Here is a 27,909-nt window from a genome sequence, read left to right on the forward strand (position 1 = left end):
TTAAATCAAAATTTTTTATTTTTAACTTTGAACTTTTAATTTTTAATTTTTAATTTTTTGTTTTTTGTTTTTTATTTTTTATTTCGAATTTTTTATTTTTTATTTTTTATTTTTTATTTTTTAATTTTTTTATTTTTTAAATTTTTAAATCTAAATTTTTTATTTTTAACTTTGAACTTTTAATTTTTTATTTTTTATTTTTTGTTTTTTATTTTTTATTTTTTATTTTTAATTTTTTAAATTTTTAAAATTTTTAAATCTAAATTTTTTATTTTTAACTTTGAACTTTTAATTTTTAATTTTTAATTTTTAATTTTTTGTTTTTCATTTTTTATTTTTTATTTTTTATTTTTTATTTTTTATTTTTTATTTTTTAAATTTTTAAATCTAAATGTTTTTTTTAATTAAACAGGTAACAATACAGGGGGACTTTTGTTGGAAGAATATTATTGAGAACATGACTTTTCTTTTCATGGATGTTTCTTACTAATTTCTCTCCTTGCAAATGAAAAAATGAAAGTTACATTTTCTCCAAACTGCCACCAAAGAACTCTGGAGCAAAGTAAGTGCAGCAAAGTGTCACCTGTTTTTCTTCTCTGTCTCTATGTTGTTTTGCTTACTGAATATTTCTTGCTAATAGCACTTTAAATCAGATTCATTTTGACAGAAGACATTTTGACTTATAGCAGTTGCAACTAGCTAATAGGCTATAACATCAGTGGTGGCTCTCTTCCAGCAACTGTAATGCAGCATTAGTGATGTCATTAGTTACACCTGTGATTGACAAGTCAAAATGACCGAGGTTTTGGGGGAATCAATGTTGTAAGACAAACAAGCGTCACAAACATATTATTAATGATATTTATGAAGCAACATCATTTTTTGGTTTTACCAAACCTTCATTATTTAAATATTCATACAACTTTCTTCTTCTTCAGACTCGAATTATATATATTCAATTCAATTCAATTCAATATGCTTTATTGGCATGACTGTTAGGTGAACAATATTGCCAAAGCGTCAATTCAATAATAATAATAATAAAAAAGAACAAAATAAAAACAAAAACATATATATACAATACATTAATCAAATTACAATATATAGATATTTAAAAAGAACATGGAAATAGTACAAAACAAAATAATTTATGTTTGTTGTGTCAATAAAACAAACAAAAATAAAAAACAATTAACAACAATATATTGCAATATCAAATATCAAATGTATGTGTAACAAAATAAATAAATAAAAATTAAAAAAATGAAGTAGAGGAGTAAATAAAAGGCAGAGTGTGAGTTACATCTATGATGTGCTGTTGTGGTTGTCTCTCAGGCTGTGACATGCACTGACATATCCTGCAGCTTCTATGGCGATATATATATACAGTATATAAAAAAAAGAAATGTGATAAAAGTCTGAGTCTCATAATTTGGCAGGAATTAAAAGGCATTATTTTAAGATAATATTTAAACAAACATTAAATGCAACTCGTGGTAAATAAGTAAATGCAAAAGTGAAATGTGATATTAGGTCAATATGGTGAGAGCTTGTAACTGCTTGTGATTGCCGTTAGGTGGCGTTATAGTCACTCTCTCCATTATTAAAGAAGGCTCAGATGGACTTGTCAAAATAAAGTCAAGAAGAGCATCAAGAATAAATGAATCATGTCCCTCTAAACCAGGCTTCATTTTTTTATTTTTAGCCTACTTATTTAATATTACTACTCAGATGAGTCCACTGCTTTGCGTCCAATATGTGATTTAAATCAATCAAATATTGCTAAATCATTTTGCTTTTAGAACCTAACTACTAGATTTTTGTTTGTGTATTGGGTTGTTTTGAAGGACTTTGTGTAACTTTCTTTGGAGAATGTTATTATAAGCTGAGAGAGAATTGAGGAAATCTAAATTGTATATTGGAAGTTTGTGTGTGTGTTTGTGTGTGTGTGTGTGTGTGTGTGTGTGTGTGTGTGTGTGTCTGAGAGAGTTTGAGCTCAGACTGTGTTTCTTGTTTCTTGTTCTTGCTGACCCTCCCAGCAGACAGTAGCCTGTCTGATTCTCCTCCTCTCTTTGCCAATCGAACATCATCACAAGGTCCTCTGGGAGAAAAGAAAAAAAAAGGATTTCTTGCTGTGGTTTTGAAGGGGAAGGAAAAAGAAAACACGTGTTTTCCTCAGCTACCAGCAGCAGACGGAGTCCCTCTAAACCTACACCTATCTACCTACCTACCTACCTACATCCGATAAGGGATCTAGTCGTCAGAATCAAGTGTGGAGGGAGGGGGTGTGGAGAAATTGGAGAGAGGGAAAAAGGGAGAAGAGACACTGAGGGAGGGGAAAAGGTCAGACACACGGGGGGTTTATCGCACTGCCAGAAATAAGGAGAGTGTCTACACCAACGCTTTGGCAGACCAAACCAAGGAGACGAAGTGAAATAAACCAACAACCTACTCTCTCTCACCAACACTGACTTTTTTTTTTCTTCACAAGGACTACAGTGGATTTTGAAACCTGTTCCGACTTCTTCTTCCAAAAGACAGTTTTGTGTGCTTTGGTAAAAGTCTCAGCTAAACACTGAGTGATTTTTGGACCAGTGCGTAATTTGGAGAGTTTATTGCCACACTGCGTCAGGATGCGCGTCTGTCCGCTGCTGGTCTTCATCTGTCTGCTGTGCGCTGGACGCGCTCAAAAGTTCTCTGCTCTCACGGTAGGAAGAGCCACATTAAAGGACCCATATCGTGCTAATTTTCAGGTTCATACTTGTATTTTGTGTTTCTATTTGAACATATTTACATTCTGTAATGTTAAAAAAAAACTTTATTTTCCTAATATTGTCAGCCTGAATATGCCTGTATTTACCCTCTGTCTGAAACGCTCCGTTTTAGCGCATTTTGACAGAATTGCAACAGAATTGCAACAGAATTGCATAGCTAGAAAACAGCTTGAGTCCATGTGTACTTCTTATCAACTGATGACATTCACATACACTGCAACAGGAATAAACTGGGACACATTTAGCATGTTTACGTTAAAAATTATGTCAAGGGTCTAAATATTGTATATTCGTTACATCACGAATGGGCAGAAATCCTGACAGCTTGTTTCAAATGCAGAGTTGTGTCTGAATACGGGCTGTGTGTATTTCTCTGTGGATTGAGTGTTTCGACACTTTCACAGTATTTATATAGAACTTAAACCTGCTTTATAATAAAAAAACATGAAAATCTCACTTTTTTATAATACGGGACCTTAAACTCCCAGAATACGCCTCATTCATATCCACGTGTATAAGAGATGTTTAAAGTGAGTGATATGCTTGTGCACTCCATGCGTAATATTTGAGCAACAGGGACACAGTCTGGCAATTTTTTTTATTTTTATGTCAGTCATCTAGTCCTGAAACAGATCTTTTTTTTTTAAGTCATTAAGGTCATAAGATTGGTGTTCATCATCCTTTATGTCTCTCTTGTGAGCTTTTCCTCTAATAATCAGAAATATATTGAAAATAATTAATAATTTTAAATCCATTTTAACAGCATTTCCGATGCTGACACTATGATTTCTAGGTAATCTCTCTCCAAAAGAAGAGTCTTTTACTGTTTGAATATTTTCCATATCCGGCAGAAATTCAGGCTGATTTTAAGATTGATTTTAAAACTTATTAGATCCCCAGGTAGAGGTTTGCTTTGGAAAAAGAGGTCTCCATGAGTTGTGTGAACTCCACATCCCTGTGTTTCACGGTCTCTGCACAGTGGGTCGGAGATGGCAGAGCTGATGGTTTGCCTGTGAGGAGTTCACTGGTCTGTTAGCAACACTACTGTGGTTTACTTTTAGTACCTTTACCTGCCTGCCAGCGTCTTTTCTACCTCTCCGTCCTGTTCACTCTTGTTGTGCCAGCGGCTCTGTAGAGGCTACTCTTGCCAGTGTCAGCAGCTCTGCTGCACCAAAGCACATGGCATTGTTTACAGCAGCGGCAGAGCAGTCCATCCTCTCCATGGACCTTAAACTGCATGAGAACGTGCATCTTTAAAGACAGATGAGGGGAATTTCATGGCCAATATCAAGTGCAGGTACAGTGCTAAAGGAGGAATAATAGAGAGCGGAATGTGCACTGTCAGAGGCTTCACCTCTTGATTTAGGGGTTGATGTGGCAGCCGCCTCCCCCAGCACCGTTATTTATGGTCCGGGTGATAATATCCAATTGGAAACAAATGGCTATGAGTTGTTGACCTGCAGGTGAAGGGTCGGAGATCCTTTCTCCCTGACGGCACTATGGAGTTGCGGAATGTGGGAGGAAGTGTTGCACTGAGGAGATAAGAGTATGAGTACAGAAAATATGAATGTTTCTTTATTAAGATGTCATGTAATATTGACCCAGCAGTTGATGTAAAGGTTGCACAGATATAGATCTGACACGGCATCCACAATGCTCTTGATATGACAGTAAGATGAGAAACATCTCTATTTCGATTGCATGTTTTAGTGGCAACTGTGTCTGTGTCATACTGTGGCTCATTAGACCTTCTTTATTGGAATAGCACATGGAGCACTGGACTTGTGAGGGATTCATGGCTTATTGTATGAATGACACAGGAGAGGTTATTGCTGGTTTCAAGAAAATGTCTCCATGTGATATTTTGTGCATATTTGAGGTCGAACAGGCAGTTAAATATATGGGATATTTGCCCAGGTTATTCATGAGACAGACTTTTTCCATGGTTTATGGAAGTATGAAATTGTGTGTGAAAAGATGAGGGAGCATTGAGTGTTAGCTGAATCTTTTTCAAACTTGGAGAAAGCAATTTAAGTATAACATATGGGCTCCATCGCCCCCTATGCTTTCATGAAATTGTGCACCTGCTAGGAGAGATTTTTTTTGTCACATTATCAGTGGCCTTTCACACCACCTCTCTTTCTTTTTAACATCTTTCACAGCAATTAACTGCCTTTTCCTTTGATTGAGTTAGTAGCCTGGTTAAAGGCTGTCACTTTCTTCCCTTTCCACCATGCTGGAAACTAATGATCCCCTTTGCATCCAAGCGTTCATGCAGGAAACTCCCGCCAAGGCCATTTAACACGTTTGCCACGGCTCTCAGCTGGGGCCCCCATTGACCCTGCGGGGCCGTGGTGTGAGGGGCCTCTCGGGGCGCTGGAAGCGGGGGCCTCCCAGCCCAGAGGGCCCTTATCGGCCTACAATGTGTTCTCTGCTGGAGACTCGCCTCCTCCGCACTCCATTCAATCCCACAAAGCTGCAGAGCCAGGGGGAGGTAATTGGATTTGATTTGTATGCTGGTTGGTCTTGGAAAAAAAAAAGTTTCCCTTACACCCCGCCAGTCTCGCCCTCTCTCGCCTGTCTCTTGTTCCTTTGCCAACCTCTTGTATTATTTGAGCAGATGCAAAAAGCATCTTCCAAGAGAGATCAGGCAAAGAAAAAAGAAATCCTGAAAGGGAGCAAAATAAAGAGAAAGAAAAACAGAGATAGCGAGAGCCAGCTGCCTGGAAGTAGACAAGAAAAGGACTTGAGCAATAAATAGATTTGAGTCACAATATGTGTTCTGTCTTGTATGAGTCTCCCTTTATGATAAATCGGGGTGGAAGCTTGTGCTGCATGTAGCTGAGGAGGAGGCCATCCATCACTCTCCACCATGTTGCTGTGCACGATGATGGTGCCGGCTTGGAGAGGCTGGAATGAGACATCAGGGGAATGTCAGGGCTCTGCCTCGGCCTCGCCCATCCATCACCACAGGCCAAACACACAGAGATCTGCAGCAGACAGCTAACTACCGTTAGGAGTACACAGGGGGAAGAGGTCCTCAACACACCATCAGTCTCTGATGCGTCTTCCTCTCACTGGCTTTCACGTCTTATTTGTTCTCCTCCTTCAGTGTGGCCAACTGTGACTTTGAAATAAACACTTGGACGACATCTAATAGTGAATCTGGGTGGTTCATTTCATGGGTGGCTGATTTCATGGCTAACTGTGTTTCTCCAAGCTGTGTTCTTGGAGTTTTATCGTAAACTTGCAGGCACTTGGCGCTCTGCTGTGTGTGCTGTACAGTGGACATCTAGCAGGATGCTGGGCTGCTGAATGACTCAGTTTGGGTTGTCAGTCTGCTGGCTTGCAGGGGCTGATGCTGCTATAGTGTGAGCACTGGGGTGGCCAGCGTGAGCCATAGCGAGGCTGGCGGTCCACCACCAAGCATGGCTGGACGCACTCAGACACTATCAGAGCAGTTACTGGCTTTGGAAGGTTGCGGTCTTTGCAACAACCATCCTCAGAACAGCCTGTCACGCCTGCTGGACTTTATGTGAAGGGGTGAGCTGTGAGCGACAGAGTCGAGGGTGAGAGGAGGTCACCGCTGCAGAGGGATTGTCCTAACTGGTGTGGGAGGACAGGGGGAGAGGGAGGGAGGGTACCGACAGGAGACTGTCAGTTAGATGCAATGATGCAAACAATCCAAGAAACTCAGAGACACTAACAAGGAGGGGCAGATCCCAGTTTATACAGAGAAATGGTCAAAGAAATTAGTAGCTGTAGAACAAGAACTAGCTTATATTTTAACGATTCATATCAAAGTATAACACTAGTTCTTTTAAAGATCATTAAAGCTTCAGTAGACAGAAATCTTTTGACATCATTTGGCAAAAATTCCATAATAACCTTTCAGCATATTGTAATTCAAGTGTTCTGAGAGAAGACTATACTTCTGCACCTCCTCATGGCTCTGTTTTCAGGCTTTAAAAAATCTAGCCTGTGACGGTAGACTTTGGCCAATCACAAACTTTCTCATTTTACAGCTAAACAGTAAACTACAAGATGTTTCTGAAAACATTTGAGGCGAGATATAGGCATTACAGTAACAGAGGCATCAGCGCTGCCTAGTTTGACCGTTTGATCGGAGTTCGCGAGTGATTGACTCGTGGCGTTCATAGACGGAGGCTCGACGGCAGACTCCAGATCAGCTCTGACTGGTTGTTTTTCCCTCATTCTGTGAAATCTTGCAGATGCTGTTAGGAGCACCGGAGGACACCGAGGCACGTGATTTTTTTCAGGATATAGTGACCGTTTTATAAAAAAAAATCTCTCCTGCTGCTTTAAGTAACAGGTGCTTAGTTGACGAGAGCCAATGTGACATCTGTTTGTCACCATTTGAGTAAATGAACGAAGTCTTCTGACCAATTCCTCTCAAATTCAGTGATACACCCCGAATGGGCAACTTCAAAGATTAAGTTAAAATGGAAAAGACCAAACTTAAAATGGAAAGTCTTTCCAATTGTGTCAAAACAACCTAACTGTCGACCAGTGGTACCCAACTATTTTAGCTTGTAAGCCCTTAAAGTGAAGTATTATGTCTACTTGTGACCTGTCATTACAGATTATGGCCTTAATGTGGACGTGAAAGGGATTTTTACCTCTGAGATTGTTAAATTTTAAGGGTTTCAGTGGCTCAAAAACCAAATAATATCTAGTAGCTGGGGCGCTCTGGTGGCCTAGGGGTTAAAGCACCAACCATGTACTGCAACGTCCCTGCTTCATATCCAGCCCGGGACCTTTGTTATGTCATTCCCACCTCTCTCTCTCCCCGTTTGGATGGTCCCAAACGCCCCCAAGAGAAAGATGTAGTCCACCGCTGTAGATACACTGTAAGTATTGGCTTGCCCAGAATACATACAATACTTCATTAGTTCCCTTTAAGCACTGTAAATAGACAGCATTCACCATTCATATCATGTTGTTCCCAAAGGAGGAAGAGGGAATACTTTCCATATTTCTGTCTAGAAAGATGAAGGATGAGCGTTGAGACTTGGACACAGGCTGTTCTTGTGAGGCCAACAGCTCTCCAGCTCTGCTGCGTCAGGATACGTTTTGTGTTCTTCTCATGACAACACGTAATTTTTAAAAGCCTGGGACGAAAGGTCTTGTAAAAAATATTTGCGTTTTGAAAAATTTCATTCAATCCAAAAGACTCATCTTCCCTCCCTCGCGGCTCCTCTTCCGATGTGTTTGAACGGGCCTTTCCTCTCTGATCCCCCCCCCCCCGGGAAGATTTATGAGTATGGTTGACAGAGTGGGCTGTATCTCCCCACCCCGCCCCCGGCCCAGGGCGACGCTGCTTTCCCTGCCAACCCTCTTCCAGGTGCATGCAGCCCTGCAGCCCTTCTCGTCTGAATGCAGGGGGCTGCCACCAAACCTCATCTCTCACTTCATTTGTAAGATGTCAGACACAACAAATTTTTTTTATTGGTGATCATCCCGCCCTCTTCATGGATGTGTGTTTTTTCTCCTTGCCCTTTATCTTGCCCTGCCCTTTTCCTTTGATAACCCATAACAGATTTTTATGGCTTACCTTTAATTGAGGGCTTTGATTCTCTGCTTTGTGCACAGATTGATAAGTGTGTGTGTGAAAGAGGGAAAGTTTCTGCCTGTGTGTGAATAGTTGACAGAGGGCATTCAGGCAGATTTTGGATATTCGTGCATCCACTGAAAACATAACAAAAATGTCACAAAGCAAAAAGAAACTGTTTAATACGTGCAAATATTTTCATTATAAGAGAAGACAAAAAGAGTTCAGCGAGATATTTATCTTTGGATATGACTGACTGAAAACAGCACCTGTATAGGCATGGATATAGAGTTTGTTTTTTTCCACTCAACTCAGGTCATTATTCCCGAAAACCGAATGAATCACGCGAACTTTATGAAACCCAACACTTGCACTGTAGCAGCACAAAGCTCCCTGACATCTAGTTTATTCAGCTACTCTATCATTCACTGTCTTTTCATTCATTGTAGCAGTCACAGCTTGTTGCCACCCCCCTCACCACTGCCGCCGCCCCATTGTGTGGCCTGGCGAGGGGGTTTCATACAATGGTGGCATTGACACAGGTGATCCGATGCGTTCAGCCAGGAGTCTCCGTCCTTGTTTCTCTTTTCATGGCTGAGTAAAACATCCTCAGGAGCGATTCCAGGTGAATACCCGTGCAGGTGTTGGCACAGAGGAAGCGTCAGTCAAGTCCTCTTCAGCCCTTTAAACAAAGATAAAGCATGGCTGCACCCTGACAGGCTTGTAATGGCACTGCCTCATCTTTGTATCTGTGTGTTGTACTGTTTATAGAGCTTTGCAGTGTATTCAAGAAAGGATTTTGCTTACGAACCTCCTGATAAATGTTTTGAAACAGAATTAACAATTTGTATGGACTCCTGTTCTGCGACTGACTTTTCAGTGTAGTAGCCCGTTTTTATAAAATGCATTCAACCCCTAGTCTTCATAAATCCCTCCAGAATCACACCTGTTGTTGGGGTGGATAAAATGTTTTGTTGCAGAGCTCATTTAGCAAATGTTTTCACTGCTTATCTCCTTCTTTCTCACTTCTGCAGTTCCTGCGGGTGGATCAGGATAAGGAGTGCAACATGGAATGCAGCGGAGCTCCTCGCAAGCCCTTGTGCGCCTCGGACGGCAGGACCTTCACATCTCGCTGCGAGTTCCTCCGAGCCAAGTGCCGCGACCCCCAGCTGGAGGTCATTCGAGGGCCATGCAAAGGTCAGGTCATGAGTCACGCTTCAGCGCCGCCTGGCGCTCTCGAATACGCAGAGGGGGGTCACAGTAGAATCTTGTGGGTTAAATTCATTTCAGCATAATTGATTCCTTGAGTGCTGGGAGGACGAGTGGGGTTGACACAGTGAGAGTGGGTGGAGGGGTTTGCTTCTCCCTGGTTGGTTTCATAATTTCACACCATTTGTACTGATAAAGGAAATGCACGTCAAAGCTCGGGATGGTAATCTTCAGAAACTAGCAAGAGTGCGCTAGATTTAAAGCTGTCTGCATGTCGTAGTGTCCTTGAGCGAGACACTAAACCATGAGTTGCTCCTCGGGCGCTTTACAGCAGCTCACTGCTCGTATAATGTTTAGGATGGGTTAAATGCAGAGGTCAAATTTAACGTATGTACCTGTATGTATATGATGAACGTAATAAAATTTAAGTTTTGAGTTTTAAAAAAAATATCAAACCAAAAAAAACGAGCCCAGTGTTGCCAACTCTTTTCCAATGAAAGTAGCTAGCAGCACTAGCTCCAACAGTTCCTAAATCTAGTGAGAAAGTCGCCAAGTCGGCAACACTGACAGCCCGTCCCTTCAGGTCTCCCTCAAAAACCACTCCCCCACAATTATCATTATGAACATAAACATATCATAATGAACGTAAACAACAAACATGGCTATTATTAGTACTCACAGCTGTCGAGCAGGTAGACAGGTAGGCAGGCTTATTACAGTCCAACAGCAACAGATACAAGCTTTTTTCTTTTTTTTGTCAGAGCATTTGATTTATTGATTGCTGTCGGAATGTAATGAGAATTTCAACAAATATCAAAAAAAAATTTGAAGAACATTACCAACCCTAGCTTTAATTTGTAAAAATACTAAAATAAGTTTGTAGTGGAAATTGTTTTTATTTATTCATGCTTTGTTACAACAGAAATACAGAACAGCATCGCTGGACCAACAGCTTCCTCAGTGATATGAAATGGCTTCAGCTTTCTGAAATCCAATTATTATGCAGAGGCGACAAAGGGCATTTGAATGAAATTCTTGACAAGAATTAATGGTCTCATTTTCATCATACTAGATGTAAAGCTGTATGTATGTGACCGAGGTGAAAAGCAAAAGGGGAAGGAGAGCCAATGAGGTCAGGCGGCTCACAGACTCCCTCATTGTTAGTCGTTGTTGGAAGGAAAGCACCCATACACCCCAATGCTGCAGACCCGAACCCTGTCACCCCCGCCCCGCTCACTAACTCTATACTGCTAGTTCATCGCTCTACAGACTGGGGACAATGCCCCATTCTTACACATCACAATATTAGATCACTAATGCAGGGAGCGTGAGCGAAAGGGTTTGCCTAAAAAGAAGTCTCATATGATGGAAAAGCATTCCACGATTTTATGCCCGTTCTGGGTCTCTATGGCAACGTCTCTAAGCGGACATCTGGATGTGGCGGACAGCGCCGTGACACAGAATAGAGGATTCCAGCTAGGAAGCTGAAAGGGACGAGAGTCCATGAAAGTCGTATTGTATACGTCAATAACATCGGGTCTATAAGAGTTGGGACCCCCCTCTGCTTCTGGACGGCCTGGGTGAAAGACACAGCAGCAGCAGCAGCCGAGTCAGCAGCCGAATAAACCAGAGGGCAGGCCTGGCCTAAAAGCACAGAGATGGGATTGTGTTTAAGGATGGTGAGACTGGCACCACATTTGTTTTCTATCACCGCGCTCAGATGATTCAAGTGTCCTGTCATTTTTTCCAGTCAGCGTTTTGGTCGGAGCCCCCTGGAGAAGGACGATGGTTTTGGGTTTTTCCACTGGAGCTAACTTTAGAGCTCCTCAACTTGCTGTTTTCCTCCATCCGGAACATCCAGCGTCTTGCCCCCTCTCCCCGCCAGTGACAGTGATATACACACACACACACACACACACTAGACTGAGAGTAACCAGTGCACATTCCCCTGCATGTGTCTAATGGACAATCTCCTGTAAGCCATGCCAGCGACGTGCAGCCTCCTGACCAAACTGGTGAACGTTTTTAAACTTAGCATGAGTCATTGCTTTAATGTGATTTGAATCTGTCAGCCAGTCAGATACTGCATGGCAGCTAACGTGTCACACCAAGTTACCATCAAACCCATCATTGGCCAGCATTTCCTGAGAGTTTGCACAGCTGGTGCTGTTGGCCAGGTGAGCTGAAGCTGATGTGGAATGACCGGATGAGCCATGGCTCCGACAGAGAGATGTGAAAAGACTTGAGGTGCACATAGTTGAAACGTTGCTGACCCACATTTATATCGACAAATAGTTAGGACAGCTCGGGCTGAACTGAGGAGATCGTCAAGGTTTAAGAGGAGAGCGAGACAGACTCAGAGACATTAAGGAAGGGTCAGGTTTTCCCTGTGCATCAGCCCTTTTCTTGGGTGACTGGAATGTTCTACAGGAGCAGCACGAGCTGCCTCGCTCAGTAATGGCTTTACCACCAGGCACTGTGCAGGCTTGTCTGACTTGCTCCTAATAAGACCGGGGGTGTTGGTTCTATTCCCAGCCACACAAGTATCTGCCGCTTCCGAAATGTCTTGAATTGTTTCCCCTCCGTCTCTCCTCTCCCTGCATTTCTCTCTCATTCTTCATCATCTGTGAGATTCAACATCCTCTGCTGACTTCTTAAGTATGTTGGTTTCATACTTGTGCAGCATAAGAAAATAGTTGAGCTGTGGGTTGAATCATGGGTCTCTGTGATGTGTAGTGATTCTGGTGATTTGTGGTGCTCCTCAGATACATCCAGATGTGTAGCAGAGAAGAAGTACACAGAGCAGCAGGCCAAGAAACTCTTCCCGCAGGTCTTTGTGCCTGTATGCAACCCTGATGGCACATATAGCGAGGTAACAAAAAAACACAACATAAATGATGAGGCCCTGGTAGAAAAGAGTAACTCTTTCTTTTTGCAAGAATAGCTCTTTTCTCCTGCATGACTTAAATTTTAACAATGTCCCTTCACATTTCACTATTACAGATGTTTAGCTTGTGCTGACTTTGTGTTTACATGCTGTTTTGATTACAGGTTCAGTGCCACAGCTACACTGGATACTGTTGGTGTGTCACCCCAAATGGTCGACCCATCAGTGGCTCAGCAGTGGCCAATAAAAAACCTCGATGCCAAGGTTGGTAAAACCATCAACGTGTCTTATAAAGGGCAGCTTTTTGTAATGTATACAGTTCTGCATACTGCATCACTGTACTGTTCAGGGCACTAGTACAGGTATTTTGTAGTAAGCACGTTGTACGACATAAACATTTAAATCAAGCGGCTGATTTGTACTAGATTGCGGTTTCTGTCGTTTTGTGAAGCAATGAGGATAAATCGAATTCAACACACCGAAGCATGACATTGCATGTTTATGGGTGGTGTAATCTCCAGTCCTGTGGGAGAGTGGTCAGTGACTGGACTGACGGCCACAGGGTTGGAGGGCCAACCGAGGACTAAGCGTTGCTCAAGGCTTGGGGCTGCGTGTATAAATAAGCCTAGTAGAAAATCCCTGCTACAGAGTTGAGCAACAAAGTTAAACTGTAAGGAATGTAAGTGTTCTTGGAGGATGGCGTCTGCCAAACAATCAAATAACCAATGCCACATGTCCTCCCTGTGCGTCTCCGAGGGGCTGCCTCGGAAGTCTCAATAGTGAGAAGAAGTAGCTCCAGAAGTAGCAGCAGTAGTTGTATTATAACTGCCAGCAGCTCAATCATAGCTGTGTATATGAAGTCTAAAATACATCTATATCGACAGGCAGTGTGTAAGTGATTAGAGCCACTGCAAATAAATTAATAACATTTGGAAATAAAAAGGCAGAAAAGAGTTTTCCACTGTGCTTTATTCCTTCATAAGTCTGGTGGCTCTTCATTCTAAGATTCAGACCAAAATCTTTAAGTATGCTAAAGATTTTTACTTTTTTATTATTATTATTATTATTATTATTATTATTAAGGATAACGTGAAAAAAGTGTGTGGTGGTGAATTATCAACTAATTTGAAGACGTTGCTTTTCAGGTTCAAAACAAGAGAGAGCTACTACAAGAGAGCCAGGTAAAGCAGGTGAGACTTTAATTCAAGAAGAATTCATTCTCAGAGGCTCATTGACTCCTTTATGTGTGCATGCATGCATGATTTTGTGTTTGTCCATGTCTGTACCTATCTAAGCATGCATGTACATGTGAGTGTGTATTCGTTTGTATCTCTGTCTGTTCGCCTGCATCTGTGTTGGAGATGTGCAGGGTGGGTCGCCTGTTAAGGCTTGCCTTTCTAATATTTTGTCAATTTTAGAGTGTGAGAGCAGCCGGAAGGCTGATATAAAAGCAGTCTGTTACTAAGTAACACGTCTGAGGAGAGAGGCCGTGGTGAGCTTTAATGCACACCACCAGCAGCTTCAGCGCCTATAACCGCCTGCTGTCCTTAACCAGGCAGCCCAACGGCCAGGGAGCAGCCAGAACGGAGGAAAACTAACTTATCTTTCTTCTTCTCTAACTTGATCACACTTGGTGTTGGTTCTTTTTCAGCAACAGTGTCACAAGATACAAGGAAATGTTTCACACTTTTTCCTCCACCCTACTTTCACTCTGTCTCTCATCAACATTTACCCTCTTCCAGATATAGAACCACTAAGTTCCCTCCGGCTCCACTCCAGATACTGTATATCATGCTCTCATCTTGTAAGAGATGATTTGTTTAACTGATGTGATTTGAAGGCTCACAAAGAAAAAGTGTAATTTGGGTTGACTCTGATGTGATTGTCTGTGTGTGCATGAGTGTGTGAGAGAGAGAGAGAGAGAAAGTGTGTATGCATCCACTTGTGTTTGTCACATGGGTTATTCCTGTCAGTGTGACATTTACGTCTGCGCCTCTCTCTCTGTAAACACTCTTGGGTATAGTGTCTGTCTGAGCCCAGCCAACTCATTACACATAGATCAAGTGGGAATGCAAAATTTGAGAGAGGAGGAGGGATGGTGGGAGAGGGAAAGAGGGAGGAAAGGAGTTGGAGGGGAGGTTGTGGTTCAATCTGAACGGGTTGGATAAACAGGGTGGTGAAAAGCAGAATAAACTGTAGATTTGTGGTGTGCCAGCACTGAAAATAGCAGTGATTGCATCAATATTTTGATTCAGCAGAAGCCCATCAGTACCTTAGCAGTCCACAGCAGCCATTGCTGCACTTTTATTATCAGAATATTGGTAATGTTAAACACAAAATGCTTTGCCCTAAACCCATTTCTGGTGCTTGACAAATTCATTCACATGCTGGAATCATATGCAGCTGACGACTGACAAACAGCAGTTAAACTAATGCCGTGTGACCACAAATAGCGCGGGGGTTTCCTGGCAGATGCTAAAAGAGGTGTTACAGTCATGTAAAAGGCCGCAAAGTAAAGATCGGTCATTAGTGGTTTATCGTAAATCCGAATCATAAATACACTTTTTGAAATGGCATTTCCATCCGTTAAGTGAGCTGAGTAATAACATGTCTGCCTCAGTCAGTCGCACCGACTGTATGTATTTTTATCCACCAAGCATGCTTGAGAAGATGAATGGCTGGCATTACGAACTTGCATTAAATGTAAAACCCTGATTTTGCAATGGAGAATTCATTGTTAAAGAAAAGAAGTTTAAGCTAAATCCCTGTTTGTGGAGCCACCCATTAGAGATGGCCTGACTCATGCGTTAACAGAGCTTTACTTTGAGCAGAGTGAGTGACCTACACTGAGGTTAACCACACCTACAGCCGCGGTTTTACCCTAAGCGGCTCACAACCTCCATCTCCGTCTCCCCCTACCACAAATCAAACAAACAGAGTCCAAACAAACCCTGAGCTTGATTATCTCACTGTTAATTGTTTTTTCTCACACTTGGCTACTGCATCCTTCACCTCTTGTGTCTCTCCCACCTTCTCACAGCTCTCATAACTCACATGCAGGCAATGGAAGGATGAAGAAGAACATCAGGGACAACTGGTCCTCATCTTCTCCTCATTCATTTTAACTGACCTCAATCTGTCCCCCGTAGCATAATGATCCTCCTTGTTGCATGAAGTGAAACCATGGGAATATATGACCACTATACTTCAGATGTTCTTACTGTAAGACACCTCTTTCTTCTTTCATCACACCCACCACTCTCTTTCTCATCCTCATCACCTCTACTTCTTCCTCCTTCCTTCTTAGCCGGGCAACGTGCAAATCTCACATTTAATTGTTCTCTAATGTAGCTTACTCGCGTAATTGTAGTCTCCTTGCAAATATTCTCCATTCTAAATGCAGATGAGACTGGCCTAGTGGTGGATCCACAGCCTGCTGGCGACGAAGAAGGTGAGCTCTTATTTGTCAGACTATGAGTTCAAAATGTTTGATGCTGCGCCTGTGTTTACTGAGACACCACTGACTGCCTCATGTGCAGGCTCCTTTTCCCTTTTAAGGATGTTTTGAGGCAATGTTTTTGAGTCAGTTACAGCATCATGCTTCAAAAAGGTCATTGGGGAAAATGTGCTCGTGAAACATTTTTGGTCGTGTTTAGAAGGTCACCCGCGCTTTGGGGAAACTCTTGTTGGTTAGATGGTTAAGGTTGGGCATTGATCTCGAATAGTTAAGGTTAGGATCGGTCGTCAGGCAGTGAGTCTCGTGAGAGTTTTTGCAAGTTTTTGCAGATTGGGGTTACCTTCTAGACACGACCAACAGATTTAAATTGATCAGATGTACAAGATTTGATGTAAATATAAAGGAAAACCAAAAGGGCGATTTCAGCATGAGTTGTGTTTTTGCTCTTAAGCCTCCATAAGCTGCTGGTCATACCACATACAGTAAGCCAGCAACAAAGTGCCTGCAATGACGTTTGAGCAAGGCTGTTTCATTGCTTAAGAATGTTTTGTTTCTTCTTTCAGAAGTACATTTACTCATTTACTCAAGTACTGTACTTAAGTACAATTTTGAGGTACTTATACTTTACTTTAGGTATTCCTTTTTAAGTTAAAATATACTTCTACTCCACTACTCCTGCAATATTGTACTTTTTACTCCACTAAATTATCAGCTCTAGTTGCTGGATACTTTGCATACATGAGAATACTCAATCTCATATAGAGTAGTTAATATCGGCTCCAGATGGACCAGCTGCAACATTTAAATGCTACTAACAATACGATGAAATAGTACATGGTTATATAAACATCTGAAAGGGGTAAATCTGCCTAATGAATACTTATGTCGCTGCTGATACAGCTGTGCTTTAAATTTTGGAGTATTTTTATATTATGAAATCCTTTAAACTCCAAATAGCAGAGAAAACCACTTCCTACATTTCTAGTTCAATGAGTATAATTCATCCCTGTGAATGGGAAGCAGACAGTCACATTTTGCAAAGTTGCATTTGAGCACTTTTATCGGCCTTTTACATCATGAAAGAAGTAGTGTTTTATGATTTCATGTTAATGTGATCATTTGATAAGGCAGTGGTAGACTCATAGTTATATAACAGCAAAAATAGAGGTAGGTAAGCTATTTCTGGTCACAGCTGTCATATACAATTTACTTTCCACCTCCAATGCAGCAGTTTGAGATACGATAACCTTGATGTGCGTTTTACAGGCTGTGAGTTTTGGAACCACCAGGTTTGGCACAGATGATATACGGGTGTGTTTTCGATTGAGGCTAATAAAGCTGTCTTGGTGATTTCTTTCAGACATCATTTCCCAGTACCCCACTCTGTGGACGGAGCAGGTTCGCAGCAGACAGAACAATAGAACCAGAGCACCATGTGAGTTTCAAACCACTTTTTCTCTAATGACGGCGATCGGGTGTTTGCAAACCTCAACTGAAAGCACGCTCTGTGTTTTTCCTCCTTGTGTGAGCAATCATGGTTTGAGGCTGTTCCTGTCTTTTAAGGACAGATGGTGGGTTGTGAAACCAATACGTCTTGGTGTTGGAGTGCGTCAAGCTTTGAGGATCTGCTTCTCTGTGGTTCTTCGCGTTGCAGCGTATCTGTAATTATCAGCACATGGCACAAACACAGGATCTCCTATTCTTCTGGCTGGTCCGTTCTGGTCTCCTCTTACACGCATGCACGTTTATCTTATTGAACAGATCAGTTGCCTCTTTGCTCTTTGGGGAAATATGTCGCTTTCTGCATAAAACAATGCTATTTTGAGAGCCCGCCTCGAGATGAGAACCCTGTGTGCATGTGTGCATATGTGTGTGAATCCCATTATCATAATTTACAACCAATAAAAGAAGCCTGAGAAATGCAGCATTGATGGTTTTGATTACCATGTGCTCTTTGGGGTATTGGGGTGAAAAAAAAACACCCGCCTCAACAAAGAGAGCCCATACGGAGGAACTGGAGCGAAGAGAGTCGGTTGAGAAAGCGGGGAGGCATTTCATTTGGTCTCTTTTGTGTGGGTAAAGATCTCTAATGAAAATAAACAAAGAAAAGGGATATCCATAATCCCGCACTAGCTTCCGAGCCTTAAGGCGAGCAGCGAGGAGAGGGAGAGATTGGTGCTGAAAGCCCTCATGGCCAGAAGAGCTCTACTTTCATCCCTGAGTTTAATGCTCAAATCTCTGTTGGAGAGCTGCACGGCAGAGAAGGAGGCTGCTGCACAGAAACAAGTCTGATTAGATCCTGCTGAGGTTCTGCAAAACCCCATCGAAGCCGCTACATTCCCTGTACGTACGGATAAATGAAAGGATCATGAACCATCGCATATTTCCTCTGGAATTTTGAACATGTAAACATATAGATCCCTGGTACTTTACAGTAGTGTGTGTGGGTGTGTGAAGGCGAAGGCCCGACTGACCACTGTTCTGCTTTTGTCTTGTCTGTTTCTCACTCTGTCACACACATCAACAGAGGGCAGTTGAGTGTCCAAATATTTACTTAACTTGGGGCATAGGGAGCTGTACTTAGTCATTAGCCCGTTAATGTCCGTAAACAGTGCCACGGGGGGCTGATATAACAGTCTACACACACTGTCTCCGAGCACTCATCCTCCACCCTTTTGTCTTCTCCAGCGCTCCAACCTCCTCTTCTTCTGAGGATGTCGTAGCAATATTTAAAGTGTAATGCATGCATTTGGCTTTTAAATAGAAATGAATTCAAACATACTGTATGTTGTATAAATCCAAAATGTGCTAGCCAGATCTGATTAGAAGCGACTCTAATTCTTAAACAAACCCTCTTCTTTCACGTCAGGGATGTGTATTTGCCAAGTCACACAACCTAGACCACCTAGGTGAATGCTGACATTATGGGCGGTGTGTGTTTGTGTGACCAATCCACACCTCCTGTATAACCTCTGACCTCTCTTTCCAGCCTCGTCATGTGACCAGGAGCAACAGTCTGCCCAGGAAGAGGCGAGGCAGCACAAGAACGATGCTGTGTTCATACCAGACTGTGCCCAAGGAGGACTGTACAAGCCGGTCCAATGCCACCCCTCCACCGGATACTGCTGGTGTGTGCTGGTGGACACCGGACGGCCCATACCTGGGACCTCCACCAGGTGGGAGAGACCTCACCTATGGTACTTTCACCTTAATTTACACAAATTCTTGGAATTTATTGTTCGGTTCTTTATGGCAAACAAACCAGACAGTTGTTACGCAAAGCAGGTAAGTGATCATTGACCACCCAAACACAACAGAGTGGATAATTGATAGAGAGGCTGTCAAACAGAATGACATTGCTTCATGCCCTTTGTTGGCAAATGTGTGCACTAAAATGTCATAAAGCAGTATTGAGCATTATCTTTCCTGCAGGTCTAACAGCCATGCAAACGTTATAGAAGAAACTGATAGAAATAAAGCAACAAAACTAAGCTTCTCTATTTCAGACTGCACATACGTCTGACATAAGCAGACAGATAGACATCTCGATTGCCCATGAGTGACTTTGTGGTCTGCTGAGCGGCAGGTCAGAGGTCAGTCAGGCTGGCAGAATGGGGCACTGGTACACTCTCATTGAGCAGCGAGGCTGGGTATCAGATTAACAAGGCTTCAGGCAGAGTGCCAGACAGCACATTAGCACACATATGGAAGCGTGGATTTTCCCCCGTCTCTCTCCTTGTCCCAGGCCAGCTTTTGGCCCAGTTGCACAGCAGCAATCGGGGCTCGGCCGGCTCGCCAAGGGAGGCCGTGAAAGCTTCCTTGTGTCCCACGCTCCCTGTCTGCCTCTCTCCCTCTATCTCTCTGTCTCACCCTCCCTCCCCCTTTCTGTCCTCTAACCAGCTCCAAATCCTTCCTCTCTTTCTGGATGTGATTCACAGCCTCTGGTTTGCCACAAAACAATTATTTGAATCCGTGAGATTTAACTGTACACGGGTAATTGGAAAACACGGGATTCCTCTCTGATTTTACAAAGAGGATGGTTTTACTGTAATCAACAATCCCTTTTATCCACTCCGCTTTGAATTAATTGGCAATTTCCTCATATGGTGTATTCTCTGTCACAGGTATGAACAGCCAAAGTGTGATGGCAACGCCAGGGCCCACCCAACTAAACCTAAGGACCATTACAGAAGCAGACATCTCCAAGGTAGGTCTCTAAAGACTGGACTCAGTCTCTGTTTTTCCTCTGTGTTCAGACCACATGGGGAAGTTCTTCAGCAGTCGACCTCCAACTGCTGCTGTGCTTCCAAGGTTGTGATAACAGTGTGAGTGTGTGTGTGTGTGTGTGTGTGTGTGTGTGTGTGTGTGTGTGTGTGTGTGTCTGTGTGTGTGTGTGTGTGTGTGTGTGTGTGTGTGTGTGTGTGTGTGTGTGTGTGTGTGTGTGTGTGTGTGTGTGTGTGTGTGTGTGTGTGTGTGTGTGTGTGTGTGTGTGTGTGTTTGTTGACATCATTAGCACTGTTGGTCAAAGAAATGCTTGATAAAGAGTTGAGGATTGCCAGATACCACCCCTCACCGGTCAATAAGCAAGGAGACAGAGACGGATCGGGGGGAGGATTAATCTTCAACTGACATGGGAGATGGAGGATAGTGGGATGATAGCACGGAGGAGAAACAGCAGGCAGGAGAGATAGAGATAATGGATAATAGGATGCCAGAGACAGGTAGTGATAGAAAGACTGACAACGGTGTAGATAACTACACTGAGGGTGGGAGAGGAGTTTGGGGGTGGTGGTCATGGGGTGGGCTTAGGTACAGGTGAGACTGTGTTTGCTGTGTTAGGTGGATATTTACAAGTCAGAATTTAAATTGTGATCTATTTGTGTAGGGGTGTAAGAAAATATTGAATATCGCAATATTATTGTATTACTGTATCGATTCTCAAAAACACTATAGATTTTTAATTAATAGTTTACATGCAAAGATGAAATCAGTCAATACTTTATTACATTTGAAAAGAGATGCACCCTCTCAGTGTATGTGCCCTCTCAAAGTAGAGCTATGATGTCGGATTATACAGGGACTGTGATAAATGTAAATGCAAAAGCAAATGCAGATCCCACTGTTCTGATTGCATAAAAAAGGCAACTTTTTTTACTCAGATTTTATGCATATTTTATGCATATGGTGTAATCTTTATACTATGACAGTTTTCGTAAAATTAGATTAAACTAAAATCCCAATATTTTGCCTTGTTTACAATATCGCAATATATTGAATCGTAACCTCTGTATCATGATACGTATCGTATTGCCAGATTCTTGCCAATACACAGCCCTGTATTCGAGTGGTATTTAAAAATGAATTGAACTTAAGACCGATTTGAGGATGATTTTGAGAAATAAAGCGAGGCTGCGTGATCAGGTCTAGCAGGCTGCGTTCCCTGGAAACCCATCCTCCAAGAAAAAAACAACAGATGTTTACTCTCAAGTGACAAAGGAGGATGTTGGGGTGGTTGGATGGAAAAACATCAGACGGTGACATGACCACTGTTCATTTCCCGTGTCCTACCAACAGTCCATGTTGGTTTCTCTTAACCATGACCACAATCAATCCCTATCCTGAAGCAAGTATTTATTTTAACCAAACCATTAACCTAACCAAACCTTAACCATAGTGGTAACAGATAAAAAATAATGTTTTGGAATACACTGACAAGTAGGGCTGTGTATTGGCAAGAATCTGGTGATACGATATGTATCATACCGGGGTTATGATTCAATATATTGTGATTTTTTTTAAAAATCAGATATTAGGAAAACTGACATTGTATGAAGAACACACCACCATACAATCGAAGTAAAAAAAAGTTGAGGTTTTATTCAATCACAACAGTGGGATCTGCATTTGCATTTCATCACAGTCCCCGTAACATCAACATCACAGCACTACTTTGAGAAGGCACATTCACTGAGAGCACGCATCTTTTTGCAAATGAAATAAAGTATTGATTGAGTCATTCTTTGCTTGTAAACTATTAGTTAAAAATCGATACAGTATCACAAAATATATCATGATATTGGATATTTTCGATATTTTCTTACACCCCTACTGATGAGGTATGTCGTCCTGCCAATAAGGGGTGTCAGATCATCTTATGTGTCAGTTTGCAGGGCAATTACAATACGCATTTTAATTTGGAGGACTTGTTTGAGGTGCTGTGGCTCTTACAGTTGGGAAGAATCCACTTTTCCTTAAGAATCAAAGAAATCAGGTTATTTTAGAACAAGGAGATACATTGATGTGTTATTGATTCTGTAATGTTAAAAGTTGTAGTGCTCTTTAAGGGAAATTACATTTTGTTACAGCCTTGGTCTTGTTTAATGGCCATCATTCCACCTACTTACCTAATTGCCGAGATAGAGGATCATAAGCACTCCGCTCAGCTTTACAGTGGAGCCCACACGGCATCGCAAACATGAATGATTAAACCAATGTTCAACAGGTTTAGCTTATTGCAGTTATCTAAAGCACTTACTGTATATTAACATGGAAAAAAGTTTAAACTATTTCCCAAACCGTTACAAATGTCCTTGATTTTGCTGAGCTGCATCCAGTTTTAACTTTCACCTATTCTACTCACCACAGTTTTGCACAGACAGTTTTACATTGCCTTTGTTCACATTTATAAATGCCAGATGAGTTTTATGAGTAATTGCATGACTTGTGCTCCTCATAAAACCAATGATAGGCAAAGTAGAGTTATAGCTTTCAGGTGCTGCATACAACCAAATCACAGTTTAAAGCTGAACGGTTCTTGGCAAATTAGCTGTTTTCTGGTGGTTTGGTAAACATGTTAATAATCCTCCAGCACATGAACAGAGCTGCCACTGTTCCCGTCCCATCCACAACTGTTTATGTAACCGTGTGCCGGGCCAGAGCTGCGCTCTCTGCTCGCAGGTGCTGCGTTTAGCAGCAGAGCAGCACTCTGTCTCTGCTCCGGCATCCAGGACTCTTGTACAGAGTGTGTATTAAACAGAGAGATAGACAGTAACAGATGAATGCTCCTCGGACCAACAAATGTTACTCATCTTTGCCAGTGGAACTGGTGGTGTATATTATTGCAAAGATATTGAGCAGAAATAATTACAGTGTGTAAATGCGTTAAGTGTGAAGTGGCGATGGGGTGGAAAACAGCCACAGCTATCCCAGGAGAAAGACCTCAAGCCCAACCAAACACCTCCTAAACACATAGTGGTGGGACAGAAAACAATATGCTTATTCAGCCATGCAATCACCTAACACAGGCGCTCACACGAGTACACAGACTTCATTCTATACGTGTCATAAGAACCTGCACCGTATCAACCAGGTCTCCCATTATAAAATACACCAGGACACGGTCAAAAAACACAGCATCTTGTTTTCTTTATGAGCAATTGCGTCAACGGCTGTAAACCACGTTACTGTATGAACCAGGGATAATTATAAATGTTGCCTTCACATTGCTGCAGCCCATTTGCTGTTGAAGCGCTGGTGTTGAGAGGTTTATGGGGCGAGATGCGAGAAAGGAGAACTTTGCCCTGAAAGGAGCAGGAGAGGAAAGCGGAGTATTTGGCAAGCCTTCTCCCCAGAGCGGTATCATGGGATAGCATTGGGGCAGCCATTGGGAGCTGCGGCTGTGAGTGCTGACAGGGCTCTGCCCCATGTGGCTCCATAGAAAAACACTGCCTCTTATTGACAGTAGCACACGGGCACACGCATGCAAACATGCACTTACTGGCCAACTTTTTACAGGCAGCAGATATATGGAGGCGTATGAATAGTGGTGCAGATCTTTTCAACAAGAAAAAAATGTAATCATTTGAGGCTTTCTCAACTTGATTCCATCCTGCATCTGTCAGACTTGGACATTACATAATTATAATCATTATGGAATAAGACAGCAGTAATTTACTGCGGCAGCCATGGACTGAACGGAAAATGGCCAGGCTCAATTTCCTTTGAATGACAGCAGGAACATTTGTGTCCTTCCCCTGAGCTAAACGGTGTCCAGACAGACAGAAGCCAATCTGTCCCGCCCCCACAAGAAAAGCCTCTGCTGCCAAGAAGAAGGGTCTGGAGCCTTACCTGATGACTTCCCATTTGAATGAACTGCAGACAGATTCCTGCGGCATTACGGAGAGGACGCGTGCGCTCTATGAAAAACACTAAGCCTCAAACAAGTCCAACTGCATCCCACAAATCGCTCCTCAGCCAGAAGCCAGATAAAAACACTTTGCCTTCAGAGGGTGCAATTGTATGACTGTCTAGACTAATTTACCACAAGAGGCTCCAGTTTGGCCATTAACAGGTGGGTCAGATATTTTACTGGGCTAGGGCCAGGGTGGGCCTACTAAAAGTTAAGTGCAAGTCTGTTCAGCATGTAAAGGAGACTGTGAAACAGTTTGGACATGTGGATGTTTCAACCCTTGGCCCGGTGCAGGCTGCTAAAGCCCTGCGCTGCTTGGGAAAGGTGGAGTGGAGGCTGGGTGTTTACGTCGATGCTGGTCGCCACCTGTTAGAGAGGAGCAAAGCATGCTATTATCCCCAACACAGGAGAATCTGGCCCCGCAGGCCTGGGCCATAAAAAGAGCAGCACACTGTGGAGAATTTCTTCTTCTCCACAGGCAGATTAGCAGAGGGAAGCCGGACTGTGAGAAAGCAGAGAGTCAGGAGAGGAATCCAGGAATCTCTCAGGCCGGCGTAGCCTTCAGCTCTTCCAGAACAACCTCGTCTTCTTCACTCTTAAAACTAAACGGCCAAACAGACAATTACTATCATTAGGGTCATTCCTCCCCAGTTGTCCCTCATTTTAATCTTTTTTCCTGTCATTCTGCGTGTAATAATGCTTCTCTGTTGGTTTTACTTGGGTAGTTAATGATAGATTTTACCTTTATAGCTTTATGAGCTAATTATATCAGTCTCTTCTCTAGTTGACATTTCAAATAGTAATCCCAGCACACACAGAAGATCAGGTGTTGAGTTGTGTCTGTGGATACATACCTTTAAATCAGACAGATGAAATGAGTAACAGTGTGTCTGTCAGGGCTGTATTTGGTCCCCTTGATGTCTCAGGTGAGTCTCAGGTGCTGTATGGAGCCTCTTGTCCATACATACAATGTTCAGTAACATCTTCTGTGCTCCAGCTGTCAAAACCACTCAGGGGCCTCCAGCAAGATTGGCAGGTACCCTCTTCCTCCTCCAGATGAGGGGAGGTCTGACACTTTATGAGCCGGAGTAAAAGACAACTGTGAGAGTCATGTTTGGGTTTATTTTCCTCCTCTGCCGTCTTTATGTGCTGTTCACATTAAAACTACGCCGCCTGTTACATGACGTCCCTCCCCAAACATTTATTAGGCCACCTATGACGGCAGCATTCCACGTTGTTGTAATGCTGTTGACTGGGGGATAATTTCTCTGTGTTCGCTGACATAAATATACGTACACCTCCTTCCATATGAACCGCATTATGCATGCTCACACACACTCACCCAGGTATCTGTGGTTTATTTTCCAGGCTGTCCTGGGGCAAAGAAAACAGAGTTCCTGACAAGTGTTCTTGACGCGCTGTCAACAGACATGGTGCACGCCGTCACAGATCCAGCATCCGCCGGAAGGTATGACATTCAGAAGTGGATTTTGTTCATCTTAAAATGTATTGATGAACATCAGTGGGTTCAGTCATTTACCAAAAGCTGACACTTTCAGTGACATTAGTTATTTTAAACAGTTGGATGCAGTGACGGAGGGGCGATTATCAACTCACCAACTGATATCTGTCATTTAGGATGGCCGAGCCCGACCCCAGCCACACCCTGGAGGAGAGGGTGGTCCACTGGTACTTCAGTCAGCTGGACAAAAACTCCAGCGGGGACATTGGTAAGAAGGAGATCAAGCCTTTCAAACGCTTCCTGCGCAAGAAATCCAAGCCTAAGAAGTGTGTGAAGAAGTTTGTGGAGTACTGCGACATCAGCAACGACAAGGCGCTGTCTCTGCAGGAACTGATGGGTTGCCTCGGGGTGACCAAAGAAGAGGGTGAGCTGAACAACATCACTCTCCTGCACCAAACCAGTCTTGCATATTGATGGATGAGATACATACACAGATATAATATACTCATGGCAGTCAGATGGTAAATTACAATCAATGCTACGTGAATTTTAACAATTGCCCCCTCCCACTAAAAGCTTTTGTCCAATCAAAGTGTAGCGACAGTAATTAGGCACAGGCAAGCTTCGGATTTGTCCGAATGTTGAAGCAGTGCACATGGAGCTGTAGTAACCCTGATAAAAGTGTGTAGGGAGTCTTATGTATCACTTTTAAAGGTGCTAAATTCAATATCCAGAGTATTAATATAGCAGCAAAAAACTTCTTGCTATTTAAAGATAAAGAGTAATGTCTACCTGAGCAGAGAATGAAGTCGCTCTCACTCTGTGTGTTGTGATCCGAGCTTCTCCTCGCTTTGTTGACATAGCCGGGCCGGCCGCACATGCTTTTAGAGCATGTTTGTGCATGTGAGCGTGCCCCACCGGTTAGCTAACGACTGCTGCTCTGCACTGCTCTCATACGGTGGTTACAGCTGATAACGCTGTTGGTCGTCGCGGAAACGTAGCATCCACCTCCACAGGTAAACGCTGTTATCTCTGTGAGCACTTTTGCCGTTGTTTGCACTGTTTAGCGTTGCTAGCACCGTTAACTGCGGCTCGCCGTCGCCATGTTGAGAGCCGTTGAGAGGCAATAAAAAGGCTCTCAATGCCATATTTAGCACCTTTGAAACCAAAAATACAAATGTCAAATGCACAGCCCTCTGTAGGTTTTTCTTTTTCATAAATGTCAGCCAGAAACACTGGACTCTGCCCAAGCAGTCCATGGACAGAGTTTTTAACCTACTACTACTACTACTATTACTAACTACAGCTAATACAGTCAGCTAGCAACAGTTGTCACATCAGCTGGCAAAATTGGTTGGGAAATAGAAATGAGAAGCCTGCTCTTGTCTACATATGTTTCAAATCAAGGACCCATTGTTTCAAAAATTGCTAAGAATTTCGTGGTGGTAAATCTGCCACCGATATCAGTGACCGCATGACAAGTGTAGCAGCAACACTGACGGGACAGTGCTTATTGAATTTGTGGAGGCAAGGATTTGACGCTTCAATGGACCTGCAGTATTCCTCATATTAAGATTGTTGAGGTTTCTAACACTTCTTGTCTCACAGGGGCCAAACCAGGAGAGGGTTTATCTTCCAGTAAACTAGTAAGTAAACCACTCCTCCCACACTAGTGAATAAAACGGCTGTAAGATGAATTGGTGGCACAGCTACAGTCTGACTCTTTAATCTCTTTTAGTGGTGACTGAGTCAGGAATATACAGTCCTGTGAGTGCAAAGAAACCAGGGCGTCTGTCCAACTGATGTCACTTTAATTTGTTCTCCTCAGAATCCCTCGAAGAAGCAAGGCTAAGCCAGCATCTGAGATTTCCCCTCCCGCATGGAGAAGCTGCCCTCACCAATCGGCAATAATGGAAACCATAGTATTTGCACTTTGTACTTTAAAAAGAAATGTAAATTCACTTTGTAGAAATAAGGTATTTAAACAGACTGCTGAATCTGTGAATGATGTAGTTAGCTTTTTATGTCCTGACAAACAAAAATTATTTAACACATACAATGTATGTGTCCTTTGTGTGTCTAAAAAGTATACTTTTCAGAGTTGTACAAGTTTTCATGTTTGATGTTTCATTTTGTGCCCCTTCCCCCAGTGTACTTTTCTCCTCGCGTTGATGATGGTAAAGCGGATATATGGATAGTTTGCTAAAATAACTTAGACCATCTCTCATGTACTGACCTATAGCATCTCTTCTTGTGCTTTGTACAGCAGTTTGCAAGAATGTTTTAAACATACGTCATAAAAACGTCCTACATGTTCACATGTATTCATGTTTATTAGAAATAAAGAACTCTTTTATACA

General features: G+C 42.6%; 1 protein-coding gene across 8 annotated transcripts; it reads left to right on the forward strand.

The window, feature by feature from the left end:
* Nucleotides 1–392: 392 nt before the first annotated feature.
* smoc2 (SPARC related modular calcium binding 2) lies at nt 393–27,909 on the forward strand. 8 transcript variants are annotated; one of them, XM_074646711.1, is made up of 15 exons: nt 393–412; nt 521–562; nt 2,097–2,708; nt 9,381–9,543; nt 12,321–12,427; nt 12,607–12,706; nt 13,588–13,632; nt 15,813–15,893; nt 17,260–17,334; nt 18,889–19,096; nt 20,024–20,106; nt 25,456–25,555; nt 25,726–25,973; nt 27,158–27,195; nt 27,378–27,909. In XM_074646711.1, the coding sequence occupies exons 3-15, from the start codon at nt 2,634–2,636 to the stop codon at nt 27,399–27,401; spliced, it is 1,347 nt and encodes a 448-aa protein (XP_074502812.1). In that variant the 5' UTR covers nt 393–412; nt 521–562; nt 2,097–2,633; the 3' UTR covers nt 27,402–27,909. The 8 variants fall into 8 exon arrangements, with proteins under 8 accessions (XP_074502812.1, XP_074502810.1, XP_074502813.1 ...); XM_074646709.1 differs by having other exon boundaries at nt 399–562; nt 2,040–2,708; XM_074646712.1 differs by having other exon boundaries at nt 399–562; nt 2,040–2,708; nt 18,889–19,075.

This window comes from Sebastes fasciatus, chromosome 9, assembly GCF_043250625.1.
Source record: "Sebastes fasciatus isolate fSebFas1 chromosome 9, fSebFas1.pri, whole genome shotgun sequence".
NCBI lineage: Eukaryota > Metazoa > Chordata > Actinopteri > Perciformes > Sebastidae > Sebastes > Sebastes fasciatus.